At 48.3% G+C, this 25,805-nt stretch overlaps 1 protein-coding gene across 1 annotated transcript; it reads right to left on the reverse strand.

Moving 5' to 3' along the window:
* On the reverse strand, nt 1-25,457 carry LOC119131784 (probable E3 ubiquitin-protein ligase HERC1). Its single transcript, XM_037266482.1, is given in 80 exon segments — nt 1-400; nt 551-856; nt 967-1,119; nt 1,233-1,485; nt 1,566-1,642; nt 1,712-1,877; nt 1,983-2,152; nt 2,238-2,407; nt 2,474-2,612; nt 2,822-2,991; nt 3,086-3,188; nt 3,355-3,477; nt 3,539-3,694; nt 3,768-3,949; nt 4,080-4,218; nt 4,286-4,411; nt 4,592-4,657; nt 4,728-5,012; nt 5,265-5,438; nt 5,511-5,609; nt 5,822-5,950; nt 6,024-6,138; nt 6,390-6,589; nt 6,683-6,810; nt 6,910-7,137; nt 7,232-7,359; nt 7,469-7,596; nt 7,691-7,956; nt 8,090-8,327; nt 8,402-8,636; nt 8,698-8,863; nt 9,083-9,277; nt 9,345-9,397; nt 9,467-9,726; nt 9,795-10,012; nt 10,207-10,337; nt 10,404-10,590; nt 10,726-10,809; nt 11,053-11,222; nt 11,337-11,550; nt 11,632-12,359; nt 12,705-12,960; nt 13,047-13,272; nt 13,474-13,557; nt 13,633-13,872; nt 13,933-14,100; nt 14,196-14,291; nt 14,369-14,466; nt 14,568-14,720; nt 14,886-15,052; nt 15,116-15,356; nt 15,445-15,565; nt 15,649-15,831; nt 15,897-16,135; nt 16,219-16,264; nt 16,341-16,374; nt 16,447-16,750; nt 16,821-17,007; nt 17,079-17,196; nt 17,318-17,432; nt 17,573-17,746; nt 17,871-18,065; nt 18,137-18,340; nt 18,425-18,562; nt 18,912-19,059; nt 19,143-19,376; nt 19,795-19,920; nt 19,992-20,157; nt 20,326-20,460; nt 20,768-20,939; nt 21,008-21,152; nt 21,259-21,386; nt 21,451-21,594; nt 21,666-21,762; nt 21,827-21,925; nt 22,016-22,228; nt 22,645-22,827; nt 22,897-22,992; nt 23,089-24,061; nt 25,066-25,457. Coding segments are annotated over 79 exon segments (14,259 nt in total). The 5' UTR covers nt 24,031-24,061; nt 25,066-25,457; the 3' UTR covers nt 1-214.
* Between the last annotated feature and the right edge of the window lie 348 nt (nt 25,458-25,805).

Below are 25,805 nucleotides of genomic sequence, written 5' to 3' on the forward strand. Positions count from 1 at the left end.
TAGAAGTAAGCAGTCTTTATTTTACATTGGACAGATACTTAAATTACATCTTAAAACAGGCACATTGATTCTGTGGCTTATATGATAAGAAATAGTCTATATTATATCAGTGGCTTCTCGATTCAATAAATACACGATACTTCACACAAATGCAAAACAACAACACTCACCCATGGGGAAAATAAATTAAAAGTCATTGCATATAATGGCGGGCTCAGTCCTCAGTGTCGGAGGTCTCTAAGGGCTCCGTGTTGTGCGTCAGCATGTAGTTGTCCATGTCGATGGAGGGACAGTTGTGTATGGAGTAGCGCAGACGCTCGGCCAGCACCGCCTGGCTTGTGTACGGCGGAAGGCGCAGCAGGAAGAAACACGTCTGGGCCGTCGGCAGGCCGTTGACGGGCTGGAGGGACACAGATTTATCCTTAGTTGATAAATTCAGGAGAATAATAATAAAGATAAAAAAATATACATTTATTATAAGAATATTTCCTGTTTATGTATTTTATAATATATTTTTTGGATCAGGCTTCATTTTACGGCCTTGACTCACCCGATCCACCTTGATGATCTGGAACTTCTGCGTCATGTCAGCCGGGTTGGACGGCAGCCGGGACCTGCCGGAGACGAAGCGCAGGAAAAGCACGCGCTCCTCGTTGGTGAACTCCTCCAAGCTCTGCCAGAACCAAGCCACCAGCTGGTGGCTCTCGGCAATGTCCCGGTAGCGGACAAGCTTCTTTAGCGTCTCCACTGACACCTCGGGCAGGCCGCATACAAGCTGCTCCAGCTGCTGGGCGGTCAGCAGGGAGAGGAGCGGAACGGGGATGATGGCCGACATGCCCTCTCTGACCGACCCCACCTGGACAAATGCCAACCACGGACATTACAGTACGGTCCAAAAATAAAATGCATTGCTGTTTAATAAGAGGGTTTGGTGGGATTCCGGGTACTACTGTCTTTGCTTCAAACCTGAGAGTCCATTTCATGAAGTCTGTACTGCAGCGCCCTCTCCACGTATTCTGTGCGGTTGGAAAAATTGAGGGAAATGTTTTGGCCTCCCGGAACCACTGGCACCAGCCTGCCGTCTGCACTGTGGGCCACGAACGAATCCAGTGGGATCATCTTCACGATGAGATGCAGTAAGAAGAGAGCGGTTGAGACCAAAACTTTTGTTTCCAATTTTTCATCATTTGAAAACAGAAGGAACAAATGACACACAGATGACGACTTCTCACCACATGGAAATTCTCCTCTGTAATGCCGCTGTTGTCCAAGTGGAGAATGCCTTGTAAGGTGCGAAAGGTGAGGAGGTCCACCTCCTCCAAGTCAGGCTCTTCCAGCGGCATGGAGCAGAGCTGTTTCCAGACCCACGGCGCCAGATGCAGATCCAGTGGTTTCTTGGTGCGGATGGCCACCGCCATCAGGATGCCCAAGAAGCGAAACTGGACCATGTGATCTTTGGAGAGAGCGGCCGGGTTCAGCAGGAACCTGTTAGGACACAATACCAAATCTTGAGACTGGACATTCGGGGCACTGGGATTAAGGTTGGAGGGAAAGTGCACCAGTACCTGTCAGTATGACTGCCTACATCCGTAAAGCTGTTGGGTGTACGGATCAGGAGGTCCACCGCAGTAGACTGCAGCTCCTGCTCAAAACCAGCAAAATCAGAAAACTTTCAACTTGAGTTCCATTTTGTTTGTTTGTTATCCCTTACCTGGCACATCTCTGTAATGGTGTCATCAAAAACTCCGCCGGCATCATCCGCGCCCTCACCGATGAGCTTGACCTTCCATGCTCTGGACGGTAGTCGCAGCTCGAGAGGGTTCAGGTTCACCACTTGCTTGGCAATTTGTACAAAGATGGGCTTGCTGGAACGCCCTCTGCAAGTTGGTTAGGAACAAACACAAAAGCATCAGGAAACTCCTCTATTCCTGCTGACTAGTGTAAATGCGACCTTCCCCTATTCCCTTGACAATCGTACGTACCTTGTGGAAATACGTTTCACGGTGATCTGCGGCCCGTATGTCTTTCCCTGGGTCATCGTTCTGCCAATGGAGCGTACCAGAGGCAGAGTGTTGACTTTGGGTGATAGAAGACCTCTGAGCTCACCACGGACTATAGCTGTTGTCCCCGAAGTGTACCTCGAAGTAGACACCTGAATGACAATCGACGAAACAGTAAGACAAAAGTCAAAAACTGGCTACAGAAGAGCAGGTCTCTTAAAGGGCCGATATGATTACCGTATTCCTGGCATCCAGGTTGAGCAGCCTCCACGACTTGTACATGAGATCAGAGAAGTGGTGGAGCACCCTGAGGCGCATGCTGAGCAGATGAGGGCTGCAGCCTTTCAATGCGTTGTACTGGGGAGGTACACACTGGGGAAGACCTAGCTGGGAATTTACAGAACCACCTACAGAGGATTTCGATGTTAATATCAAAGCGGAAGTATTAGCAAGCAAGGAGTGTGATCGCACACCTGAGGTTTGAACGGAGGTAGAGGGTGTGGTCCATGCCGAGCTGTGGCAGCGCCCCGCTGAGATCTGTCGGATGTTCTTCCCCTGGAGGGATGTCACTAGTGTGGGCTCCTTCACCGGGTTGGAATGTCCCAGACCGAGCTGGAAAAAGCAGGAAACAGGACAGCAAAATTGATGTCTTCAAAATACAATTTTAAAAATGTATTCAAAATATGAGAGGCCAATCACGTTTTTTTAGCCTTCATGCTAGCTACAAAGCTACCTTTGACACCAATTTTGTACAGAGCTAATTCTGTATTATATTTAATCTGGCCCTTGGCAGACTTCATAAAATGGGACTGCCCAACTACCTGGCCATCACCATTGCAGCCCCAGGTGTAGACGTCCCCAGTGGAGGACAGGGCGAGGACGTGTTCACAGCCTAGGGCCACGTCCTCTATGAAGTGTCCATCCAGGGCCGGAACCACCTGAGGACATGACTTGTTCTTGAGCATGGAGTCCGGCAGGCCAATCAGACGCTCTGTTGGATGAACAAAGCACAATCAAAATCGGAATCATCTTTGTTGATCAAGAATGTAAAAGGGATTTTGTCTTTCTTTTTAATTTAGTTATACCTTGTCCAAATGTGTACACATGTCCATCGCAGGCCAAAGCAACTGAGAATTGTGTTCCACAGCTGACCTTCTTTATTCCTTTGTTACACAGCTGCTCCACTTTCTGAACATGTGAACGACAAACACGTAATCACTGTCATTTGAGGGTTTTCTAACTTTGGTATCGGGGCCTAAAATGGGCCACAGCCATACTATGACATCATAGTTCCAAAAATCAACTTTTACATTAATACCCAGCCACAATATGCTAAAAGACATTTCCAACATACCTGAGGGTAATATTTTGCCGTTGACGAGCCAGTCCCCAATTTTCCGTAATCGCCATCCCCGAACGCCCATACAATCATTCCGTCCGCAGACAAGACCAGAGTGTGATTGAGACCACACGACACCTGAAAAAATATGACCATTTAAGTCATCTGCAATGTTCAGAGCAAATCAAAAAGTCTTTACCTGTCCTACATGGTAACCCTCCAGAGCGGCTACCCTCTCTGGCAGCATTCGGTTGGATGATGACCTTTGACCTAGACGTCCGGATTCACCGCTACCGAAGGTAAACAGTTTCCCGTCAGATGTCACCACAGCGGAATGGCGGAACCCGCACGCGAGCTGTAATGAGGAAGCAACGCTTATTAAAGAAAACGACGACTTTGGACTAACTTTCGAATTAAATGCTCTTCACCTGAACCACATCTTCCCCCTGCAATGCCTCAATTTGTTTGGGTCTCCTCTGCCTTTCGGTGTTGCCGTGTCCCAGTTTCCCAAAATCACCATCCCCCCAACTGAACACCTCCCCTGTCTCAGTCAGCGCCATGGAGTGTCCATCCGAGCCGCAGGATGTCACCAGCCGGGTCACCACGTAACCTGCACACAGATAGAAATTTTCTGATTATCTCAAATCGTGGCCTTTTTTTGGAAAATCTATTTGAAAAACATCCATATCTTCCTTCAATCTACATTTCCCTAATTTTCCCAGTTTAAACAAATGTTTTACCTTGAAAGGCGCCGATAATCGTAGGGACGTACAGATCATCTGAATTTCCTTGTCCAAGCCTTCCATACTGTCCTTCCCCAACAGCCAGCACGCCCCCATTGGACTGAACCATGAAAGTGCAGTTCTGACCGCACACCACCTAAAAGACAGCCAAAATGGAACGTTAGAAACATCCTTGATGACTGCTCTTGGAAATGTCACAGTACCTGTTGTGTTTGTAGCAGAGAGGGCGCCAAAGTGGGCGCCGTGGGATTGGTCCCCATTCCTGCCAGTTGTCCGTAACGTCCGTTCCCCCACAGGTACACCTCGCTCTTGCCTCCTCGCTGCCAGTCCTGTGGAAAAATGGTGCATGAGATAGCGCTTTGGTGTTGTAGCCAGAATAGGTTTCACAGCCAGTGATGTCACATTATTGGCACGCCCACTTTCTATTTTCACACATCTCCAGAGTCCCTTTGACTGGCATCCAGAAAACTATCCCTGCCACTGAAAACAATTTTATAGGTATTCATTACCTCCGGTCGGGTGGTTGCCCAGGACATCAGCTGTTCATCCATCTTGAAGCTCCATTTACTGTTATCCTGTGTATCAGTAGCTAGTTGAAATAACTCACTTAATGATAGTCGTCAGTGTGTAATAATTGTTTCCTACCAGGGCCTTTGCGATTTCATCCTCATCCCCCTCCTCAAACTCTGGAACCACAAAGGACTCTGGGAAAACAATGCCGCTGGCGATAGCCTCAGCACTGCGCACGGTGGTGGCGTAGGTGGCGAGCCAGTTCCATTCGGCCGGGCAAGATCGGGTGTTGGGGTTGGCGTGATGCGGTGGGCACGGGTAATGGCACAGGTAGTCTTCTAGCGACAAACCGACAGCGAGAGAGGCCAGACTCTGCAGGAAGGCACTGTGGACTAATTGGTCACCGGCAACTACGTGGGCCTGCAAACACGAAGTGTTTATTAGACAGGTCTGGAAGAACTGTAGCACCCTTCTGCCCCCTGCAGCTAAATCTTGGTACTACAACACTTGGTTCTGCGGGAGGAGATTAGCATTGAGTATAAATGTATAAATGAAAATCTGGAGGTCAACACACACTTTTAAATGAACAGGAACACATTCATTGATTTGTATTGGCCAAGAAGTTATGTCACACTTTGCTTGAAAGGTTAAGAGGTCATAACGATTCGTTACCCGCTCGTAGGCATACTGCTCCTGGAGCAGCAGGGGCAGCCTCTCCAACAGAACTGCTAAACAAGGAGCCCGATGCAGACCCAAGATGCTTTGGCTTCTTAGGACCATGCGGCAGGAAGCCAGCACGTGATTCTGAGTGATCCAGTCGGGGGTGCAGCAGATCAACAAGACATCCTGTGCGGGAAGAAAATGCGATTGACAAGTTAAGCGAAAATCATCTCGAATCGGTTCATGGATTCAAATTACCTTTGACCTCCCGAAACAGGCGACAACACCCATTTTGGGGATCCACGTAGTACTGACGACGGATCCCAAACCCGTAACGGTCTGTAATACTGAACCATCCTGCAAGCACACACACAACTACAGTGAACCGTCATCTCTCCAGTAGACCGTGGCTCATCTTTTGCAGCCTCGCTATATCACAGATTTTTAAGTGCGTGTCAGGCAATACTAAATTTAACGTTATGTTCATCTATTCTGGGCGGGTCTTAAACATATCCGCCGTGATAAACGGGGGTTTACTGTAACTGCAGCGGTGACTCATACTCTCTGACCTGTAAGGACCAGATGTTGAGCAGCCCCCCTATTCCTCCAGAAACCAGCGCCAGACCACTGGAGCAAAACGAAAGCGACTTCACCGCTGTGATGTGACCGAGGAGGACAAACACACACTTTGCACTCCCCTGAAAGAAAAACAACCCTGCTGTTAAAATCCTGATATGAATATGATTTAAATTGGAAGACGGCTGAATAGACCATGACACTGGCGCTTTTATGCTGTCTGGAAGAGCTGTTCTGCGTAGTTGGCAGAGTCACAGCAGCACTCGCTTGCGGCAACGTCCACACATGCACCGAACCGTTCTGACAACCTCTGCAAGGATGAGTTACAGTCAAATAAAATCTTTCTGCACACTGTGAAATGCTACTACTGGAATGCTACTCATCATTAAAGATGCTATCTTGACGTAATGTAAGATCTTCAATATTTATTTACAACACACAGTTACTAATAGGATTTTTTTTTCCCTGATGAGAATAGGGAGGTGTTTATTTTTCATATTTTCCATTAACCTCCATTTGAGCTAAATTATCAGATTAAAGATCGGACGAGATGAAACTCACGCCGCCATCATGAGCATGGGGTCCGGGGCTCGGCCGGCGAGGGGACACCACTCAGCGACGTTGACCGTGCTGGAATGCGCGAGGGAGTGGAACGTCATCCAGGAGCCCCCCGAGCATCCGACGATCTTCACCACCTCCGACCTGCCCAGACAGAGCAGCAAGTGCCCCGTCGGATCCCACTTGAGGGAAGTGACACCATCCTGCATGTGCAAATCAACCTCAGATGAAATAACACATTCACATTTTCTTTTACCTTGACGCAGGGGTGGAATGTAATTCTACTATGGTCACACCTGGTAGATGGGCAGCAATACTAAGGGCTCATTCTCGTAGGTCTCAGTCGTCGCCAAAAGGACTTTTCCGCTGGGGTAGCCGACTGCAAATGGCTTTTCCTCACTGTGCCAAGCCACACACTGCGGAGCTGGGAAAGTCAAAAATACAAGAATGTTCAAAGATCTTGCAAACACCTCACCAGAAAGGAAAACACCGCTTGTAAACGTTCGTGTCCTCATCTCCTCACCCTCCATCCTGTAGCAGTGAGTCAACTCGGTGGTCTTCACGAGCAAGTCGAGTTCCTGCATGGTGACACGCAGCCAGCAGAGAGAGCCGTCCAGCCGTCCTACCAGCAAGCTTTCGGTGGGGCGGACTTTGTAAGGTTCGGGCTGATGGAGAAGCCACAAGCTAAAGGCTGCGGCCCAACACAGCGCCGTGACCCGCGATGCCTGAGCCTCCGTGTGACAGTGAGAGCCTGCAGACAGTCAACGTATCCTCGTTACTTACGATTTATAATCTTCATTTAAAATTTCCTACTTTTGAAGCGAACCCATGTAATCTATGTTTACCTCTGATGTTCATAATGGTGATGTGTTTGTTCTCCGGGGCAGCCAGGAAGTCTCCACCGGTGCTCCAGTACACAGGGGATGACTTGTGATGACATCTGCCTGCCCTCTCTGAGTTTTTGTCTGTTTTACTGCAGAGAAGACCAAAGAGTTTTTAGTTTATTTTCAATGTCGGACATCCAAACAGGATGAGTAGTTTTATCATATTTAAATTTGATTTGAAAGTGCAACTTTTCTTACCTGGTTATGCAGGAGAAGGTGGTATGCAACTGGGCATTGTTCTCACTGACGCTCCACAACTGCACCACTTTATCCTGCGAGCAAGTAGCCAGCAGGCTCTGTTCACTGTTCCAGAAACAAGTGGCCACCTAAAAAACAAAAAATAACAGCCAAGATTTTCTCCCATGATTCACACACATAATTCAATTCCACTGTGTTTATGTGACTTTGATCCACACACACCTTATTATAGTGTCCTTCCAGTCTCCTTACAGGACATTTACGCAGATCGCCAGCAAGGTCGCTGAAGGTTTGGGCTCTCCCAGGTCCGTCCCGCCCGGTTGCGGCCAAAGCTTGCACTAGCCGCTGCGCCGCCCACTGGCGGTGCTGGCTGCTCAGCATGGCGGACAACACGCACGCCGCCAGAGCGTTGGCCAGCTCGAGAGGGCCCACTCTTGTGCCACGGTGGGCAGAGGGGCAGGTGGAAGACAGGCCTTGGTGTCCTGCATCTAGTTTGGGAAAATTCACCATTTATTTCTATCGTATTCATCATCCATTTGTTTTCGAAACATTGTGTCACGCAAAGCCAAAACAAACAAGCTAACGGCGGCTTGTAAATATAAAACCTAGTAAATGACTCACCGTGAGTCTCGTGTTCAGCCTTGTCAGCGCAGTAGCAGTGAACACCCTTCTCGGTGAGCAAGGCCACAAGGCTCTGCGTGACCAGAAAGGACTCCGAGTGCTCGCCGCAGTCCCTCACCTGCTGCTGCTGTTGTTGCTGCTGCTGCGTCACGGCAGACACCAAACTGACCGTTAAGCAAGCTCGCTGCTGCGCTTCACTACTGGGAATGTTCATTCCTGTAGCTGCTGCCATCAGGTCCTACAAAAGACAATATAGGATTGTTTGTATTCGAGAACATTAACAACATTGACTACCGACTGTGGCATACTAACGTGAGTGCATATTTCCACCAGCTGCCTGTAGGCGGAGGGGCTGCGGGAGACTACGCTGCCTATAGCTGCTGTCAAGAAGCTAAGACAGCTGGAATTGCCGCGTTCGGACGATGACCCCTTGCCGTCCGACCGTCTGGCCACGCAGGTGTTCGCCCTGCCCGCCGCGGCAAGTGTCATCAAGCGCACTAGGATGCGGATGTCTGCCAGACCCAAAGAGTCCAGACCGCCGGATGGACTAGGAAAGAGTGAGAAAGGAGTAGTGACATATTAAACCAGAAAAACATCGGTGGACTTACCTGCAAGCGGTCTGAGAAAGGGCTCGCATCACCATGCTGTACGCTAGCAAAATCTGAGCCGTGGAGGTCACCCGTCTTAGCGCTTTCAGTCGGTCGTGAGAGTCCCTAAGAGACATGGCCTGCTGGCCCAGACTCAAGGAGCCTTTCTGTTCCACCACAGCATCCCCTAGTGGCGAAAAGAAAACATGTCGTATAATAGGAGTCTGGAAAAGTAGTGCACAGTGAATCCAGCTTATGTAGTTGGCAGTTCTTTAGGAAGCAGTTTGCTAAAACAAAACAAAAATGTAGGACAGATATTTTAGATATTTTTTGTTTTTTCTGTAAATTAGCCCTCAGAATGATTCCCATGAAAAAAAGTGCAAATGATTGTATAAATAAAAACTACCTTTGAGATCGTCCCTTAGGGGGTCCACCGAGCTATAGACCATCGCCCCAAGCGGATCGGGCTCGGTGAAGGCGATGGGGTCGGGCACCAGCTTCTTTTCAGTCAAGCCCAGTGGTCTCAGCAGAAGCCCAAAGTCCTCCAGTCCTGTCAGTCTGTCTTGGTCACTCTCATCTTGGTGGTTTATTTCCCAGTCGTCTGAGGAAAGAGGCTCCCTGCTCATGCAAAACTAAACGATGGAAAGTATTTGAGTAAAAAGACCCACCATCAGAAGTGCTGTCCAAGCGGCCAATCAGATCACTCGTCAGGCCTTTAATCCTGAAATAAATGAGGCGACAATATTGAGAAATGTACCAGTAAATATCGTTTCCTTTGTGTTTGCTTTACCGTTCACTTCTGGAGCTCGGATCGCCGGTGTTGGCGGCGAGGTACCTTTCCCTACAGGAAGTGCAAAGGAGGTAGAAGGGAAAGTTGGAGCCGCACTCCCCTTTGAACCAGACGTCCACGTAAGCGCCGGTGCTGTCGTAGCCCTTGCGCGCGGCGCTCTGACCACAGCCGGGATGCCGGCGCTTGATGTGGTTGTTGAACTGTAAGGTGAGCGTGTTGCACAGCTCGCACTTCACCATCGGATTGTGTTCTTCGCCACTCTGACAAGAAAAGACGGAGATCGTTTTATTTTAAAGCGTCGAGAGAAGAGGTCGCATGAATGTGTCACCTCAACTATGTGAAGCGTATCTCTCTCCAGGCTGAAGAAAGGAGTGAGCAGGTCCTCGTAGGTCTCCTCGTGGTACACGTCGTCCATGTAGCCCAGCTCCGACTCCTCCTCCGTGGAGAAGGGGTGAAACTCCACGTACTCAGGCCAATCGCCTGTGTTCTGTGGGTACAGCTGTGGGATGGGGTTCGGTGACGGCAAATCTGAAGACACGGGAATTCCTTTCGATTCAAACAAAGGGTAGAAAAGAAAAGAATGAGGCACCATCATTGTTTAACTGCATAGTAAAACTCTTGTTTGTGCTATGTTGTCAATAGCAACCAGTTTAGGCAATAAATGATTCCACACCAAACTTTTTTCCCCTCAATGTTTCGGTTCTCTTTTAGACAGTAAACCAGAGTGGCTCAACTCTTACCTGCCCTCCGAAAAGACGTCCTCTGAGTAGGACCTAAACGCCGCCGCCGCCTTGCTGGAGGAGGTCTATTCCTTGTCAGGTGGACATCTAAGAAGTTCTCTCGCTCGATCCAGTCCAAACCGGGCAGCAAGCTGGCGGTATTTAAATCAGTTGGTAATGTCGTTTTATTTATAATAAGGTTTTTAAGAATCACTGACCTCTCAGTGGGTTGACTGGCAGGACGTTCGGGGCACTGCACTGTCTCGGGCCCGTCGGAGGACGGTGTGTCGGGCTCACTCTCGTGTCTGGGCATCTCGGTGGTCTGCTGTTCATCCGTCACCGGGTGCTCCAGCATCCAGCTAGCCAACACCTCGATGGTCCGAGAGTCCAGCTCACCTGCTAAATCTACAAGAGGGGATTTTATGATTTTTTTTTTTTAAAGTAAATTGAAGTAAAATACATTTTCCGCCAAAACGTTGATGTGAGAGAGCATGCGAAGAGGACAACAAGGTGGCACCTCACACAAAGCAATAGTAGTACCTGCTGCCTCCATGGCACAGTAGATATGTCTCATAGTGAATCCCATTTCAAGCAAGCGGCTGGTGACAAACATTTGAGTCCGTTCTGGGAGTGAGGGAGAAAAAAGGAATAGTGCACAAACAGAAAAAACTGAAAAGCAACTCCAAAGTGTTTCTGACTTAATATACAATAAGGATCAAAGTGGTAAAGAAAGTGATGTCAACTGGTGTGACATAAAACATGCTAATTTTGAGGACCAAGCACATTGACAATAAGACCGACAGATGTGTCTCGTAACAGTGTCGTTCAAAAAGAACAAAAGATAGAATGGAAGGGACTCATTCTTACCCAGGCTGCTTCGGGCCTGCGTGCTACACGGACCGGGTTCCATGAAGCTGGTCTGCTGCTCTGTGAAGGCGTCGCACGAAGCTGAATTGGCCAAGCTGAAGCAGGGATGCAGCGCAGGCGGGTTGCTGACCAGTCCGGTAAGCGTGGGGAAGCGAGTTAGCACCATGTGTCTGAAATTAGCCACAACACAATATGTGTGTTTAATGAACTGATTATCGCATAATGATTTTTTTTTTTAATCATTCAGGAAACTATCGATACAATATTGCAACCCTAATACTCACTGAAGAAGGCTGATGGGTAGGAAGGGGTTGAACTGATCAAGAGCGTCCGCCTGCAGGTTCGCCGGGAGTGACGAGGCCAGCTCCGTGTTGGACGATGACGCGGAGGCTCGGTTGGATTGGCCGAAAATGGCGGTGCCCTCCGAGCCGACGCTGTACAAGGAGACAGAGCTGGAGGACTTGGAAATGGGCTGGGAGGTGGAGTGGTGACCCGATTCTGGAAAACAAAAAAATCGACAATGTTATTTCCACCCAGCCTAGCTGCCAAGTTAACTCTCGGAAGGTGGACTTGAGTTACCTTTGCGTTCTTTATCCTCTAGTCCACTCAGAGCGCCTTTGTAGATCATGACTTGAGCTCTTTCCAGGTCTGCCACAGACACTCTCTGTTTTATGGGACAGGGTCGGACCGCCCACTTGACCATGCTCTGCACCACATACTGCAGCACGGACCTCAGTTCGGCGCTCTCGTCCCATCGCTCGCTACCACTTCCATCGCCTTCGTCCTGGTCAGAGCTGGGACTCGATAAGGTGGAATTCGGCTTAGGCCCGGAGAGCAAATGCGACAACTTCTCGCAGCTGAAAACGACAGCGAGGGATTTCAAGGCGCCGATGAGAAGGTAGGAGACTTTGACGGCTCTGAGCTCTAAGGCGAAGGTGTTTATTTTGGTTTGAGATGGTTGCAGCCGTCTGGTTCCCTCCTCTTGGAGCTTTACATTATCTTTGACGGAAGTCTTCTCATCGTCTTCAACCTTCTTCCAGTCGTTTTCTGCTAAGCACGTGAGGTCATCTACCTCGTCCAGAGAGTACTGCATCTCGCCCTCAGCCAGGCTCTCTTGCGACAATTTCCCAGCAGTGGCCGCGCGAGCCCCGAGCCAGCCTCGCTCCTCCAGCATCCCCATCAGGTAAATCAGATCCAACAGCACCGCCGGTTTGAGGCCACCCAGTCGCGCCACATCGCAGCAGGTGGTGTCGCAGGGCTCGAGCGAAGCGATGGGAGTGTCGCTGGGTGACCAAGAATTTGCGGAGCTTAGTTATTGACAGATAGGGTAGCGAGAAGCCACAGAGTCGACACCAGGATGGATTAGTGAATTTACCAATGAAGGAGAAAATTAGTAAGATCAAGGGGAGGGGAAAAAAGAAAAAAATTGAATAAAATAGTCACAAATGTTGTAAATGTTGACGACATTCAAATACTAGAGATGGACAATCATTTTGGGAATTCTCAAATTTGATCTGCTAATGAATTGTGGATATGTACTTGTTTTCTTTTGTCAATAAGAAAATTGTTAAGTTTAATTTTTGTGAGTTTTGAGGTTGCAATTTTCAAATTCCTTCTTTGCCCATTCCTATTACTAATTTTATTTGCGATACCTGATTGAGATATCGGCCTCCTCCCATTGCAGCTTGGCCAGTGAGCTCCTCTCTTTGAGGACCCCCAGCAGAACAGCCCTGCGCCCGCTGGGCTTGTGAAGACACAATCCCCCAGCCCGAAGACCACCATCCACGCCTCCAATCAACGCCAGCACGGGCCACACTTCAGTGCACAAGGCAGCTAGCTTGGACTCAGACAAGTGGCTTTGATGAGGGTCTTGGAATGGATCATTTTGCTCGGAGGTTTGCTCAAGGCCTGTAGATGAAAGTGCCGTGAGAACATTTTTCAAAGGAAGTATTTAAAACGGACGAGAAGTTCCATAAGCTGGGCTTGTAACCGACCTGGAGCGAAGCGTCCCAAGTGGTCCTCCTTCAGCATGGGTCCGATGAGCTCCAAGCTGGAATGGATGTACTGGTTGATGTGCGGCGTCCACTGATCGTATTGGTGGAGCCGCCGCAAAAGCTGTATCGTGGACTCGATGAGGGCGGTGTTGTGTGGGCTGCACAGCGGTTCGCCAGGTAGCAAGTTACTGGGCATGCCTCGCATCTGAAGATCCCCCAGTGTCACCTGTTGTAAATGTATAAAGTCAAGTTTCCTCCCATGGACAAAGTATATAAAGATATTATATTTGTGCTGTCCAGTCAAATAAATGTCAAAATAATTTGATTTTCATTGCAATGTATTTCAAAGTTAAATTAATGTAATCTTTTTTTTCCCCATAGTCAATCAAGAACATTTTGTCAAGCATCCATCCAAAATATTAGGTACCTTCTCTCCTGGATTGCTGCTGTAGAATAAGACACAAGGGTACAGCTCGGAGGCAACCACACCCTCAAAGGCCAACTTTGGCTCCTAGCATAAATATACAGACAGAAAGAAACTCGAAAATGTATACAGATCAGCCGGAGTGACACTACAAGAACAGACCTTGTCGTTTTTAGCGAACGATACAGTGTGAGCCTCCATGTCCAAGATGCAGGTGATGGTGTCCCCTTGTGTGAAGGATGGGAGCGTGCGGACCAGCTCGCCACCATGGTACAGGTTGCCGCTGTAGGCCCGATACAACCACATATCAGTGGTGGTGTGGTGGTTGTAATCGCGGACGGGCCAGCGTGACACGCCCACGCACGTGCCCTCGTTGCCTCGATGTTCTTTGGAGATGTGAAACTGAGGGGAGGTGAGCAAAGTCAGGATGGGGAAAATATTCTTTAAACATTTTCTGTTTACCTTCCAAATGAAACATCCGGAGGTGATGGCTGTGGTCGCCAGGCCATAACCTTTTCCACCGGTTCCGTGCGAGAGGATGTTCCCGCTCTCCAGGGAGCAGCACGTTATCTTATGAGGGTCGAAGGAAAAATCTCCGATGGGGATACATTCGTCGTTGCTGCCGGAATTCTAACACAAGAAAAGTACAGATTAGTATGTTTGGCAGTCTTCTTAAAAAAAAAAATCCTATCACACTTTTGAATTCAGAATTTTGACAGATTTACCTCAGAATCCTTTACAGTCGTCTCTTTATGGGTCATGTCGGCCAGAGGCTCCTCCCACATGTAAACAGACATCAGCTGAAAGAGTTGTTTGACAATCTACAACAAAAGTAAACAAAAAGAATTAAAATAGTCAAACTGAATGAACGTGAAATTGCATACTTTCCATGTCCTACCTTCTGAACATATTCTGGCTCAGAACAAGCAGGCAACAGTCGTTCCAAAACATGGAAGGCCAGGAGTTTTGTGCGGAGGTTCTGGAAGCATGGTGATCCTGGTGAACAAGCAGTGTGAATTTATATATAATTCATATACAGTATAGAAATGTAATTAAAAATAGAATTGTAACTTGGTCTCCACTTAGAACATAATTACCTGAAGAGCACTTGTAGGAAATAATGGCCATGAGTGGGTCCACCCATTTGATGAACGAGGAGAGTGTTTTCATCACTCGTGATGACAACACCCGCCTTAGGAATACTAAGAAGTCGGCAAGCTGACATTCGAGCACTCGGCTGCTTTCTGATGCTGGAAAGAAAAAGAACGGAAATCAATAGAAAGAAAGTCAATTAATTTTTATAAACCTGCAAAATTAAATTTTAATATATAGTTATGATAGATAGATAGCAAGCAAACAATTAATATAACTAACATACTAAATATAAAACCTACCATAAGCAATAATCACCTCACCTTTTAAGCTCAAGCCATCCTTCACAGTCTCGTCCATCTTCGTCTTTGCTGCTGCAATTTCTGCCGCTTGCTGCTGATGGAATGCATGCAGTACATTTTGGAGATGCTGGCACATGACCTCCATGAGGGATTGTGAAATCTCCAGAGGCAGCAGATCCTCACAGGAGCTGAAAGGACACGGCTATTTTGGTCACCATGGCTACTTCCTCAAAAGACATTTGAAGTCTCACCTGGAAGTGACTGCAAGGATCTGCAGCAGGCGCGTACAAGCCAGCTTGACGGCGCCACTCAGGAGTGGACATCCTGACGTGGAGACGGTGAGCCAGCCTTGGTTCATGAGGGCGCAACTGTTGTCAGTTAGCAGGCAGAGCAGCTCCAGGATGCCGCGCTTGACCACTAGCACCAGATCCATCGGCTGGTAGCTAAAGTTCAGTGCAAACAAGGTGGCCAGCAGGAGGTGTTGACACGAACCTGAGGACGGATGAAGACATTACTGGCCCTTGTTTTTTTTTTTTTTGTTTTTTTTAAATGTCCACGAAATACATCAACTTTACAGAACCTGGATGTTTTCTTTCAAGCAGAACCCTCTGTCTGAGAACATGCACCACTTGCTGGTAGAAAGCCTGCGCTGCACATTGTAATTCCCGTTGCATGTCAATGGCAGCTGAATGGGTGCCAGCCTGCATGGAGAATATGCAAGACATATTAATCCAGGAGTGACTTGCCAACAAAAGTGATTTCAGCATGACCATCACATGTATACCGTGTAATGGCGCATCTCATAATGACCCCCCGCGGGGGAGCCCATGATTTGCGTTCCCAAGGCAAAGCAGCCAGACAGGAACTGGAGCTGCACCGACTGTAACAGGGTGGGAAACTGCGGAGAGCCACACTTCTCCATCTTGGACAGGAAAGGCGACATCTGACGGAAAGCCTCCAGGCGCATCTGACCAAAACAGACAGGAGATTGAGCTGCCTTCAAAACCAGCACAAATATTTCTGTATACATACCTCAGCCCGCTGTTGTTGCTGGAGGATGGCAAAGGCTATAGCTTTGGGATCAGCCTCATGACAAGCCTGGGTGGGCACTGTAAACTGGAGCGTGTTGCCACACACAAACTGGAGAGCCTGGTCCAGGATCAGCTGGGTGTTGTCACCAAAGTGGGTCGTGGCCGGGGAGGTCGGGCTGATGCACTGACGCAGGCGATCCCAAGCGTCTTTCATGACGTCCAGAGAGCAGAGAGGCAAGCCTTGGAAGGAAACAAAACACAGCGATTTTAACTAACAGGTTCGTAAGATGAAAGGATGAATGACTGAAATAAAACACACTTACCCATTTTGTTCTTATATGATCCCAAAGTGGTCTTTGATTGGTCAGACTGAATGAGAAACAACAATAAACAAGAATTATATAATATAAACAAAAACATACTTTTTTTCAAAAATGATATTTACCTGCTGCCTGAGACCAGAAGACTGTGTAGTTGCCCTGGAATGTTAACGAGAACATAGCTTATGAAAATTGGACTTAAAAGAAATTAAATATTCAGACTAATATTACCTGGTGCTAGCGTTAGCTGCCTGACTCTCTTCCCTCTCACTGGGGTCAGCCCAGGCAGGTCGGACTCCCAGCAGTAGGAAGAGGCAGCGGGAAACGAGTAGACGGCAGGTGGCGGGGAAAGGCAAGATCTCCTCCTCCGACTCTCTCCGGTTATCCCACTGCTGTGTGGAATCAAGTTCTCTGTGGGGGCTGACCGGGCTCTCAACGGTGCCAGGCAGCGCGGAGGTCCCGAAGGACTCGTACACGGTCATGTTTTGCTGCACCTGCATGGCCTCACGGGTTGCCATGAAGGACTCAAGGACTTCTGTACAGACAGGAATGTTGTGTTTGAATCTAAAATAATTAAAAAAAAAAGGGAGATCTGGGTCTCTAACCTGTGAGATCGATTTGATTGCTGCTCAGTGATTCCTCAACTGCATCTTCATGGTCCTGGTTGTGGTTGGCTTCAGGGGGCGGCGGCACCTGAACCTCCCGGCTGCATTGACCTACAGACAGCCGCTCGCTTTCTTTCACCACAGGAGCTCCTAACTCCTCTAACGCGGGACTCTGACACTGCGAAGTCTGCCAGCACCCAGAACAACAATAAATATGTCTGTTTATGATATTGAACATATTCATCCAAAAGGTGGTACCTGTCTGGCAGCAGCAAGAACTTGCGAGGTTCTTGGGGAGTTTTTGTGAGCCAACAGGGATATTCTGATTTTATAGACGCTTTCAAAGACATCTAACAGCTTCTTGCAGGGCTCATATCTGAAAAACAACAGATAAATACTGTCTGTGTGTGTATATATCATTGCAAACTGAGTTTTTTTGACAGCGTTTTGTACATTCGATGTCCGTGAATGCATTATAAGGACATTGTGTTACCAACCTGTCCTGCCAGCAGGATTTGTCTGGTATGCCCGTGTGCTTCAGAAGTGCTGCCAAGCTGCAGCGACAGACGGCCTCCAGCAAACCGTCACATGAAGATCCTTCACTCTCCCACTCTGTTCTCGACAAAGAATATTTTGGAGTGTTTTTAAAACTTCCTGTTGGCAGACTACCACTGACCTGAACTGAAACAATGACTTAACTTGTTTTGAGGATAACCAATTTTTGTTTTTTTGCGACTCAAATAACAGCGTACCTCTGCCGAGAGCATACTCCTCCATCTTCTGCAGTAGGCACCCGGCAGGCCCTCTGGAGGATCCCAGCGCCACCTCGAGTAACGTCAGAGATTCCTGAGTCAAGCTCAGCTCGGACAGTCTTGAATCGCTGCCACCCAGAAGCACCGCTTCAGTAAGCCATGCCACGCTGGAGTCTGGAGGACAAGCATCAGCTTATGTTGCAGAATTTTTAAAGTATTTTTTTTTCTTCTACCTCAGGACAACTTAGGACAACTATGTAAGTGGGAAAAGGGGGAGGAATCAAAATATTGATCCTACCAAGCTCCTCATAGTCCATCTCGAGGCCATTACGGAGGAGCACATTGCTTAGCCAGAACTCTGAGGTTCTTTCCTGGGGGGAGGGCGGCAGGCCTTGCATCATCCCGCCAAGGCAGCGTCCGACCGCGAGTGCTACAGAGCGCTCTAAATCCAACAGCCAAAGCCACTCCTCTTCCTCTTGATGTTCACTTGTATCTAGATGATATGTAACTCGTCAGAATCGGTGCTGATTTACTGAACAGCATGTCAGCGCTAAGACCACAGACCTGAAGGGAGTGTCGAGAACTCAACCTCGAGCTCCTGCTCCTCAAGTAAGCCTGTCTCCGGCAGCAACCGGTTGAAACTGTCCAGGTCCTCTAGCAAATCCAACAAATGGCCAAGCAGAGGCTGGACCGTGCTGAGGGGCAAAAGCAGCAACGAGTACATGACCTGACACAGCAGGCTGCCTGCCATGGAGTTGTACAACACCGCTGGACAACACAGAAGAGGGGAAAGGTTGAATATGATAGATGGATGGATGGATTTCTTCCAAATGGCTTCCGGTGTGTTCTTACTGTGCAGCTTCTTCATCATTTGCGTGTCCATGTAGCTGTCTTTTAACAGCTTGGTTGATCTCCGAAGCGTCTCTGCGGCGCATGAGAACATCAAGTGAAGATGCTCACTAAGTAGTTTGACACTGCTGTCATCCTAAAAGGCAGCGAGAACAGCAGGCGTTAAAGTGTGACATAACGTTAAGGCAACAGCTACAGCAGGCACGATAAATAATTTTTTTTGCGGAATTTAACATCCGACTTAATGTTATGTTGGGGGCATACCAGATTTCACTACACAAAACATTCTATTTTTTTAGAGGGGAAAAAAATTGAGGACTGAGTCTCAAACCTTTGAGAATCAATTCATAAGAGATTCAGAGGAAAAAAAAAAAGTAACCATATTTATTCACTTATTAGAGGGAAAGAAAATAAATATGGGATTTTTAAGCAAATAAGAGCGGATTACATTAAATAAAAAAAATAAGCCATATCCGTAACTTGTACCTCGGGCTGAAGTGGATGTAGCAATGGGCAAGCATGTGTTTGTGAAGTCCAGAGAGAAGCTGGTGAAAGTGCGAGGGAGGCTCAGACTCTCGTTGACTATCACTCAATAGCATCTTATCACTGTTTTTCTCCAATTCCCCAAATGCTCGTTCCTATGTGAACACACGCAACACTGTAATGAGGCCCACAAATCACCCAGTCATCGCTTTCAAAGTGGAACGGTGTTTGTTCATACCGTGTAAAAGCCAATACTGAGCAGAAGGGTTTTGAGAAGAACCTCCGCTAAGTGAAATGGGTCGTATGCTTCGGATGAGGAAGAAGAGGAGGAGGAGGAGGACGGTCGGGTCGGTGGGGCGGGCGTCAGAGGTGGTACCAAGTTTGCCACGTCTCCGAAATTGCTGTAGCCCAGCAGGGACGCCATGTGACTTTGGTCTTGAAGGCTGCTCAGGACCATGTCCAACTGCAGACGCTAGCAAATGCACAAAAACAGTAAGCAATATTATATACAAATTAGAACTGTTCAGCTAATACTGTGTTGAACTTTTGTTGACTTATGATATGACTGTAATCTAATAAATTCAAATGCAGTCCCTGGAAGTAGGCGCCTAGGAAAATTTATGCAGAGATACATTCTGGCACATTTTTCTCGAACAACTCTGAGTCATTTGCATAAACAGAAAGAGACAGTGGTATGATTTTTGTCTAATCCAAACTATTCTCATGAAAAATGATGCCTTTGGGATAAAGTGGACCAGAAATTTCCAACAAGCACACTTCAGTCTTCCATGAAGGCTTTTTTAGCAGAATACTGGATAATTCCGCTATATTTCTTTCTTGTTGTACTTCATAGGGGTGTCCTACTTGTCCCAATACACGATTGCACTTACTTGCCCTTTGGAAAGAACATTTAGACTCTGCGGTCCCTGAGGTAGGAGGGAGAGAAGCAGCTCTGTGCGTTCCCTCAGTGGCGGCAGGAGCAGCGAGGCGCCGATGGTAAGCGTGTTCATAACCGCCTGCGCATGTGGACACAAAGACAAATGGTTGAGCGGCTTGTTCGTACGACGTCATGACAAGACTAGCGTACCTGCTGTATGGACTCGGGCATGTTGGTGTCTATGAGTCTGAAAAGCAGGTTCCGGAGGGGCCTGCCCTGAGCCCCCAACACCATAGCACCGGTCCCCCCGGCGTGAGCCAGGGACAGATGGACGGACAGCAGCTTCATGCACAGCAAAATGAACTGATGATGCTCCCTGTGGTAACATATACAGAGAGATTGAGAGCCACTTATGTGACCACATCCGGACCTCAGCGTCATTTTATGCTCAAAGCAAATGTATGGCACTTAAAGTTCCCATTACATAGCTATTTTTTTTTAATGTTTCTTATCAGGTTTGCAACATCCACTGACATGCACATACCGTTTGGATAAGAATGGCGCCGGGGGGGAGTCATCCCCAATGCCGTCGCAGTAGCTTTCGAGGAAGCTGCGCAAGTAAGCAAAGGTGCTCTCCTCCAGGTCCACACAGAAAGGCCTGTGCCATGCCACCAGCTGCCTGGCAAAAGAAACACAACATCACTTACTAACAGATTGGCACCAATTTAATGTAAATAAAGAGGCCGAGCATGCTTGCTTCAAGTAATTTGTGACTCCCGGAGGAGGTTTACTGACACATAAAACACTATATTTAAACATTCAAGCATAACAGACAAGTCTAAATGCTAACATATATAATTGGGACGTTTTTAGAAAAGTTTTATATATTTTAACTGACACACATTTGTCCAGAATGTTCATAATGTGTGGAAAAAAACATGGCCCGATTGTCAGCATCTGTACGCGGCACTTCGGAAAGTCTTTACCTGTCAGTCGGTACGGCAGTCCACGCCAAGCTGTGGGAAGTTCCTGCCGTGATCTGCTGAATGGACACGCCCTCCAGGCCAAGCACTTTCCTGGGTTTGGTAACGGGCGTGGAGGTGTGGCCTTGCCCACACTGGCCCATGGTGTTATTGCCCCAGGCGTACACTTCGTTCTCTGCATACAAAAAAACAACACAAGATATGAGAGAAGAACAAAGAAATGCTGGCGAGTCTTCATCGTACCGTGCGACAGTGCCAGACAGTGGCTGTCCCCGCATGAGATGTCGATGACCTTAGTGATGCTCAGGTCTTCTATGAATCGGGGTCTCAGGGAGGTGGTCTCGGATGACCCGCACCCTAAACACGAGCCGCAGCCCCATGCGAACACCTTGGATGAATCACACAAATACCCATGATATAGTTTGACTTGGTATGATGATTCCCAGTTGCGCCAAAATGAAATTTGTATCCATGTTCTGAAGGCAGCTCCTCACCTGTCCCGCAGAGGTGAGCGCTAGAGAAGACTGACTTCCAGCGCACACTTTCCTGATGATGCATCCGTGCAGGGCTTCGATGATCTTGGGCCGATACACGCGGTTAGTGTCGCCGTGGCCAAGTTTACCTGCAAGGGCGACATCAATGTGAGGGCATAGCAACAACACCGTGTTTGTTACGACGAGCATTACCATTGTCACCTCCTCCGAAAGACCACACGGTGCGTCCGTCCTGCGCTACGGCGATGGTGTGCGAGCTGCCGCACGCCACCTGCCCGACGCCGCTGATGTCCTTCACCAGCGTGGGCGTGTTGCGGCTCTGGCTGTCACTGTGGCCTGCGTGATAAATTTGGAAAGCTAGCACAGTGTTGCTAACATGCGACAAGAGTTCAAATAAAGACTCGCACCAAGTCTGCCAAAGTCGCCTTCGCCCCATGTGTAAAGCTCGCCCTCGTTGGTCACGGCAGCACTGTGCCTGTAGCCAGCAGACACGCACACGACAACCTGGAATAGAGGCGGGAAAATTTCAAATGTAGCACTGGCCCATTTCTTCAGAAGGTTTGCTCACTTTTCCTGACAGAGGTCCTTGGATGATTATTGGGGTATTTCTGCTAGCACTGTTGCTGTGGCCCAGTTTCCCGTATTCTCCATCACCCCAGCTGAACACCTAAAACAAAAAAAAAGGATTTGGAAAATCTCGCAAGTGGCACAGTCATCCTGATTCATCTCAACATATTCACAACAAATATTATCTTACCTCTCCCTCCATGGTGATGGCCAATGTGTGACCGTCTGACCCCTTGGAGGAAGACACCTTCTTCATGTTCCTGTGGGGCTCCAGCACCAGTTTCTTGGGCATGGACTGGTTGTTGGAGTCACCCAGGCCCAGGCGGCCATAGCTGCCTTTACCGCACGCCTTTACAGCGCCGTCCGCCGACACGGAGAAGGTACAGTACTGGCCGGCCTCGATCTGAAAGAAGGTCATGAGTGTAGTTATTTCTGCAAACCTTTAGGGGAAAAAAAAAATCACATTGTGATCTGAAGCCCCACTGTCTCGTGGTGAAGTTTAGAGTAATTATTTAAAAAATGAACAAAGGGTCATTCATTCAATCAATACAATTTATTTTGTCATTGCAAAAAAAAAATTAATAGCATAGAATATTTATATTATTAAATATGGTGGCCATTCAGGGAAATAGGTGGAACTTAAGAAGTATCTTGATATTTATTGTCTGGTTACAGGCTATCACGTAGAGCTGTAAACCGCTTTGTATTGCATATTATCGCCACCTAAAGGACTGGAGGGGAATAGTGTTGCATAGGTCACCACTTGTTCAGGATTCTTTTGGCCTTGGCAAAGGTCTGTTATAGTGTTTAAAGACGCACCATTTGGGCATCGCTGAAGCCCTGCGTGGGTTTGGGCACCAAGATTTTCTCCAGCGTTCCTTCCGCCAGCTGATGACTGCTATTGCTGCCCCACACGTACACCACGACGGCTTCGCTTTTGGCGCCGGGAGCGTCTGCGTCGGCGCTGCAGGAGCACAGGCAGAAGGACGCCAGGTTACAGATCTGCAAAAGACAAGTCGATAGTAAGCGCCGGCAAAACTTTTGCTAGAAAAAAAAAAATTACTTTTATACCTCCTCGAGGAGACAGAGGGCCGCCTGAGAGAGACGGCAAAGTCCGTCCTTGTCCTTTTGGAGAACTAGAATGTTGATGGCATCGCCATTGAACCCCTACGGGATAATATGTTGTCACAAAATCAGACAAGTGTACAACTAGAACATCAGTGGCTAAATTGAAATAGTAGTCTTTATTCAACTGTAACCTACCGAAAACTGTCTCATCTGAAGGAGAGTTTGATGGATGAAATCGAATCCCACACCGGCTCCTTGGGAGGAGGAACGCGAAGACACGGAGGCCGCCAAAGCCACCTCTACCCACTCCAGGAAAAACTTGAGCGAGCCTCTCTGCATGGCCAGTCCGAGCAGCAGCTCCAACGCCAGCCTCCGGCCCGTCAGGTCGGCGCCGCCGCTCCCGCTGCTCGCCGACGTCTTCTTCAGGAAGTCGGCCACTTGTGCCAGGCAGTCCAACCCGACTGAGGGGATCTTGCTCTCGTTGGCCAGGGAAAGCGATGGCAGGGATGCCAGCACGGAAGAGGCAGTGGCCAGAACGTCGTTGCACAGCATGGACTCTGGTTGCGCAGAAGCTGCGTACCTCCAGTTTTGCTGCAGCAGTGAGAAGAGCAGGCTCAAACCTGTCCTCACACCCATCTCGATCAGAACATCTGTGCCCGACTTGACTTTGGGCAGCCCCCCTGGCAGGCACGGCTCAGAGGCCAGCTCAAGATGTCCACATTCCGCGCTGTTCTCTGCAGCCTGAGAGGGAAGGTGAGCACGGAAATTATCATGGTACTTGGTGTGAATGGCATAGAAGATCCTCTGCAGAGCTATCAGCCTGTGGTGGAGACCCTGCGTGTAGCGGGTCTGCGTCAGCATCCGGCGAGCCAGCCATCGTTGACTTTGCAGCAGCGCTAAAAGATATTCCTCCTTCTCCGCAGCGGCGCAGGACTCGCACTCAAAGTCCGGCAGACGAGGGCCAACGAGTTCCTGGACGGGCTGGGCCAGACTCACCACCTCCTTGTTGTGGAGAAGCTTGCTGTACAGGATGGCCGCCCCACGCCTCGTGGCCGTCTGTGAGCTGTCCTCGGCCGCCCAGGAACTGTTGAGGTGTTCCTGCCACTTGAGCAACACATGGGTCTGACAGGGCATCATGTCTGATCATTATCTTCACCTTGACGAGCACCTGAAAGACAAAACAAATGAGTGAGTGGATGTGGACAGAGTAAACTTGAGATAAAAGATAAAAAGAAAAAAGAGCTGTTGATGAGTCAGGGTCAAGATAGAAGTCTGGGTCATTGGCTTCATGGGCCCAAAACACCACCTGGTGCTCAAAAGTGACATGACACGAGAATACAGAAGGACGCTTGAACGCTTCTCCACTCGGGCTATATAGTTTCTAGTGTGGATAAAAATAACCAACAGTGATACCATCAAGTCAGCTGGCAGCCACCACAAGCTAAACTAAACCAGCTACTAAGCGTCTGGACTTGAAATGAAGCAAAAACATTCAAAGTTATTTCTTTCAGGAGCTAAATCTTGAACCACAAATAGTCATTGCGCCTTGGGACTTTCTTATCAGTTTCACCTTCAATAAACAAGGGAATACTCCTCAAGGTCTGGCTACTATAATTCATGCATCCATTTTGTAAAGCTCTCGTCCTCAATCGGATCGCGGTTGAATTGGAGCTTCTGTCAGCTGACTATGAATGTATACCCTGAACCGGTCCTAAATCACTCACTTGGTAAACACAGACAAATAATTTGGGGGGTACGTGGGCCAAGAAAACTTGGGATTCAAACCGAGAACCTCAGAACTGTAATGCAGACGAGTGCGCTGTGCCATTTCATCCCTTTGATGAAGATTGGGATTTTTTGTGTGTTTTATAGGGTGGAGCACAATCTATTCAATAACTTTAGTTGAAGGACGCCTTTACTGGGACGTGGGCCATGAGGAAGGCTGAGACAAGGAGGGTGGTGTGGGGAGAGCTGTTGCCAAGACAACTCCAATAAAAATGGAGCAGCAAATGAGATTGACTGTTTTATGCAGCCTCATGAAAAAGATGGGTGTCAATGTGCATCCATGCTAATGACATTAGCCGATTTAATGGTCCAATATATTAGCATGACATGACCCAGCCCCTTCCGGGGGATATAACCACACACACCGGTGACATTGCGGCGACTCACCTCGGCGACACAATAGATAACCGCGTCCCCGCAGTCCGAACTCCTCCGATTCCCCCCGAATGAGCTAACGCGGGGGCAGGGGTGGCTACACTGCGGCTGACGGGGCGAGCCAAACAAGCCGCCCACTCGGCTGGTCGGTGGCTGGGTGACAACTGGCGGCAAAACAAGCCCCGCTGCTCCCTGACGTCCTGGAGACGGGCGTGTGACGATGGCGAACAACAAGCGCTGACATGTATATTAGCTTCGATACATTTTGGACGTTTAAGCAGCAGACTTGTTCGCTGGCTTGGGAGCACTGCCGGTGGGTCGTCGGCGTTACCTGTCCCGTCAGAGGGAGCTCCTACTCGGACGAAAATATCATCCCCCGGCTTCTGCCTCCTCCTTCTCCTCCTTCACCTACTCTTCTTCTTCTTACGTTGAATCAGCTGAAAGCGGCCGACGTCGGATGATTACTTTACTGCCATCTTGTGGCTGAAAAGTGTTCTACACCACCTCATCATCGATCATCATCGTCATCATCACCATTCTGCGGGTTAATCTGCTAGTTTTATTTTAATAATGTCAAATTCATCACTCACCCACCTTTACGCGTTTAAATAACAGCTTAAAAACACGGCAGCAGTGTCTCCCTCCATTTTTATTACCATTGGACAAATTCTACAGACATCACCAAATAAAAATATCACAAAAAGTTTACAAACTGAAGTAATGATTACTGATAATAATTTGTAAGAAATTTT

This window comes from Syngnathus acus, chromosome 12 (genome assembly GCF_901709675.1).
Source record: "Syngnathus acus chromosome 12, fSynAcu1.2, whole genome shotgun sequence".
Lineage (NCBI taxonomy): Eukaryota > Metazoa > Chordata > Actinopteri > Syngnathiformes > Syngnathidae > Syngnathus > Syngnathus acus.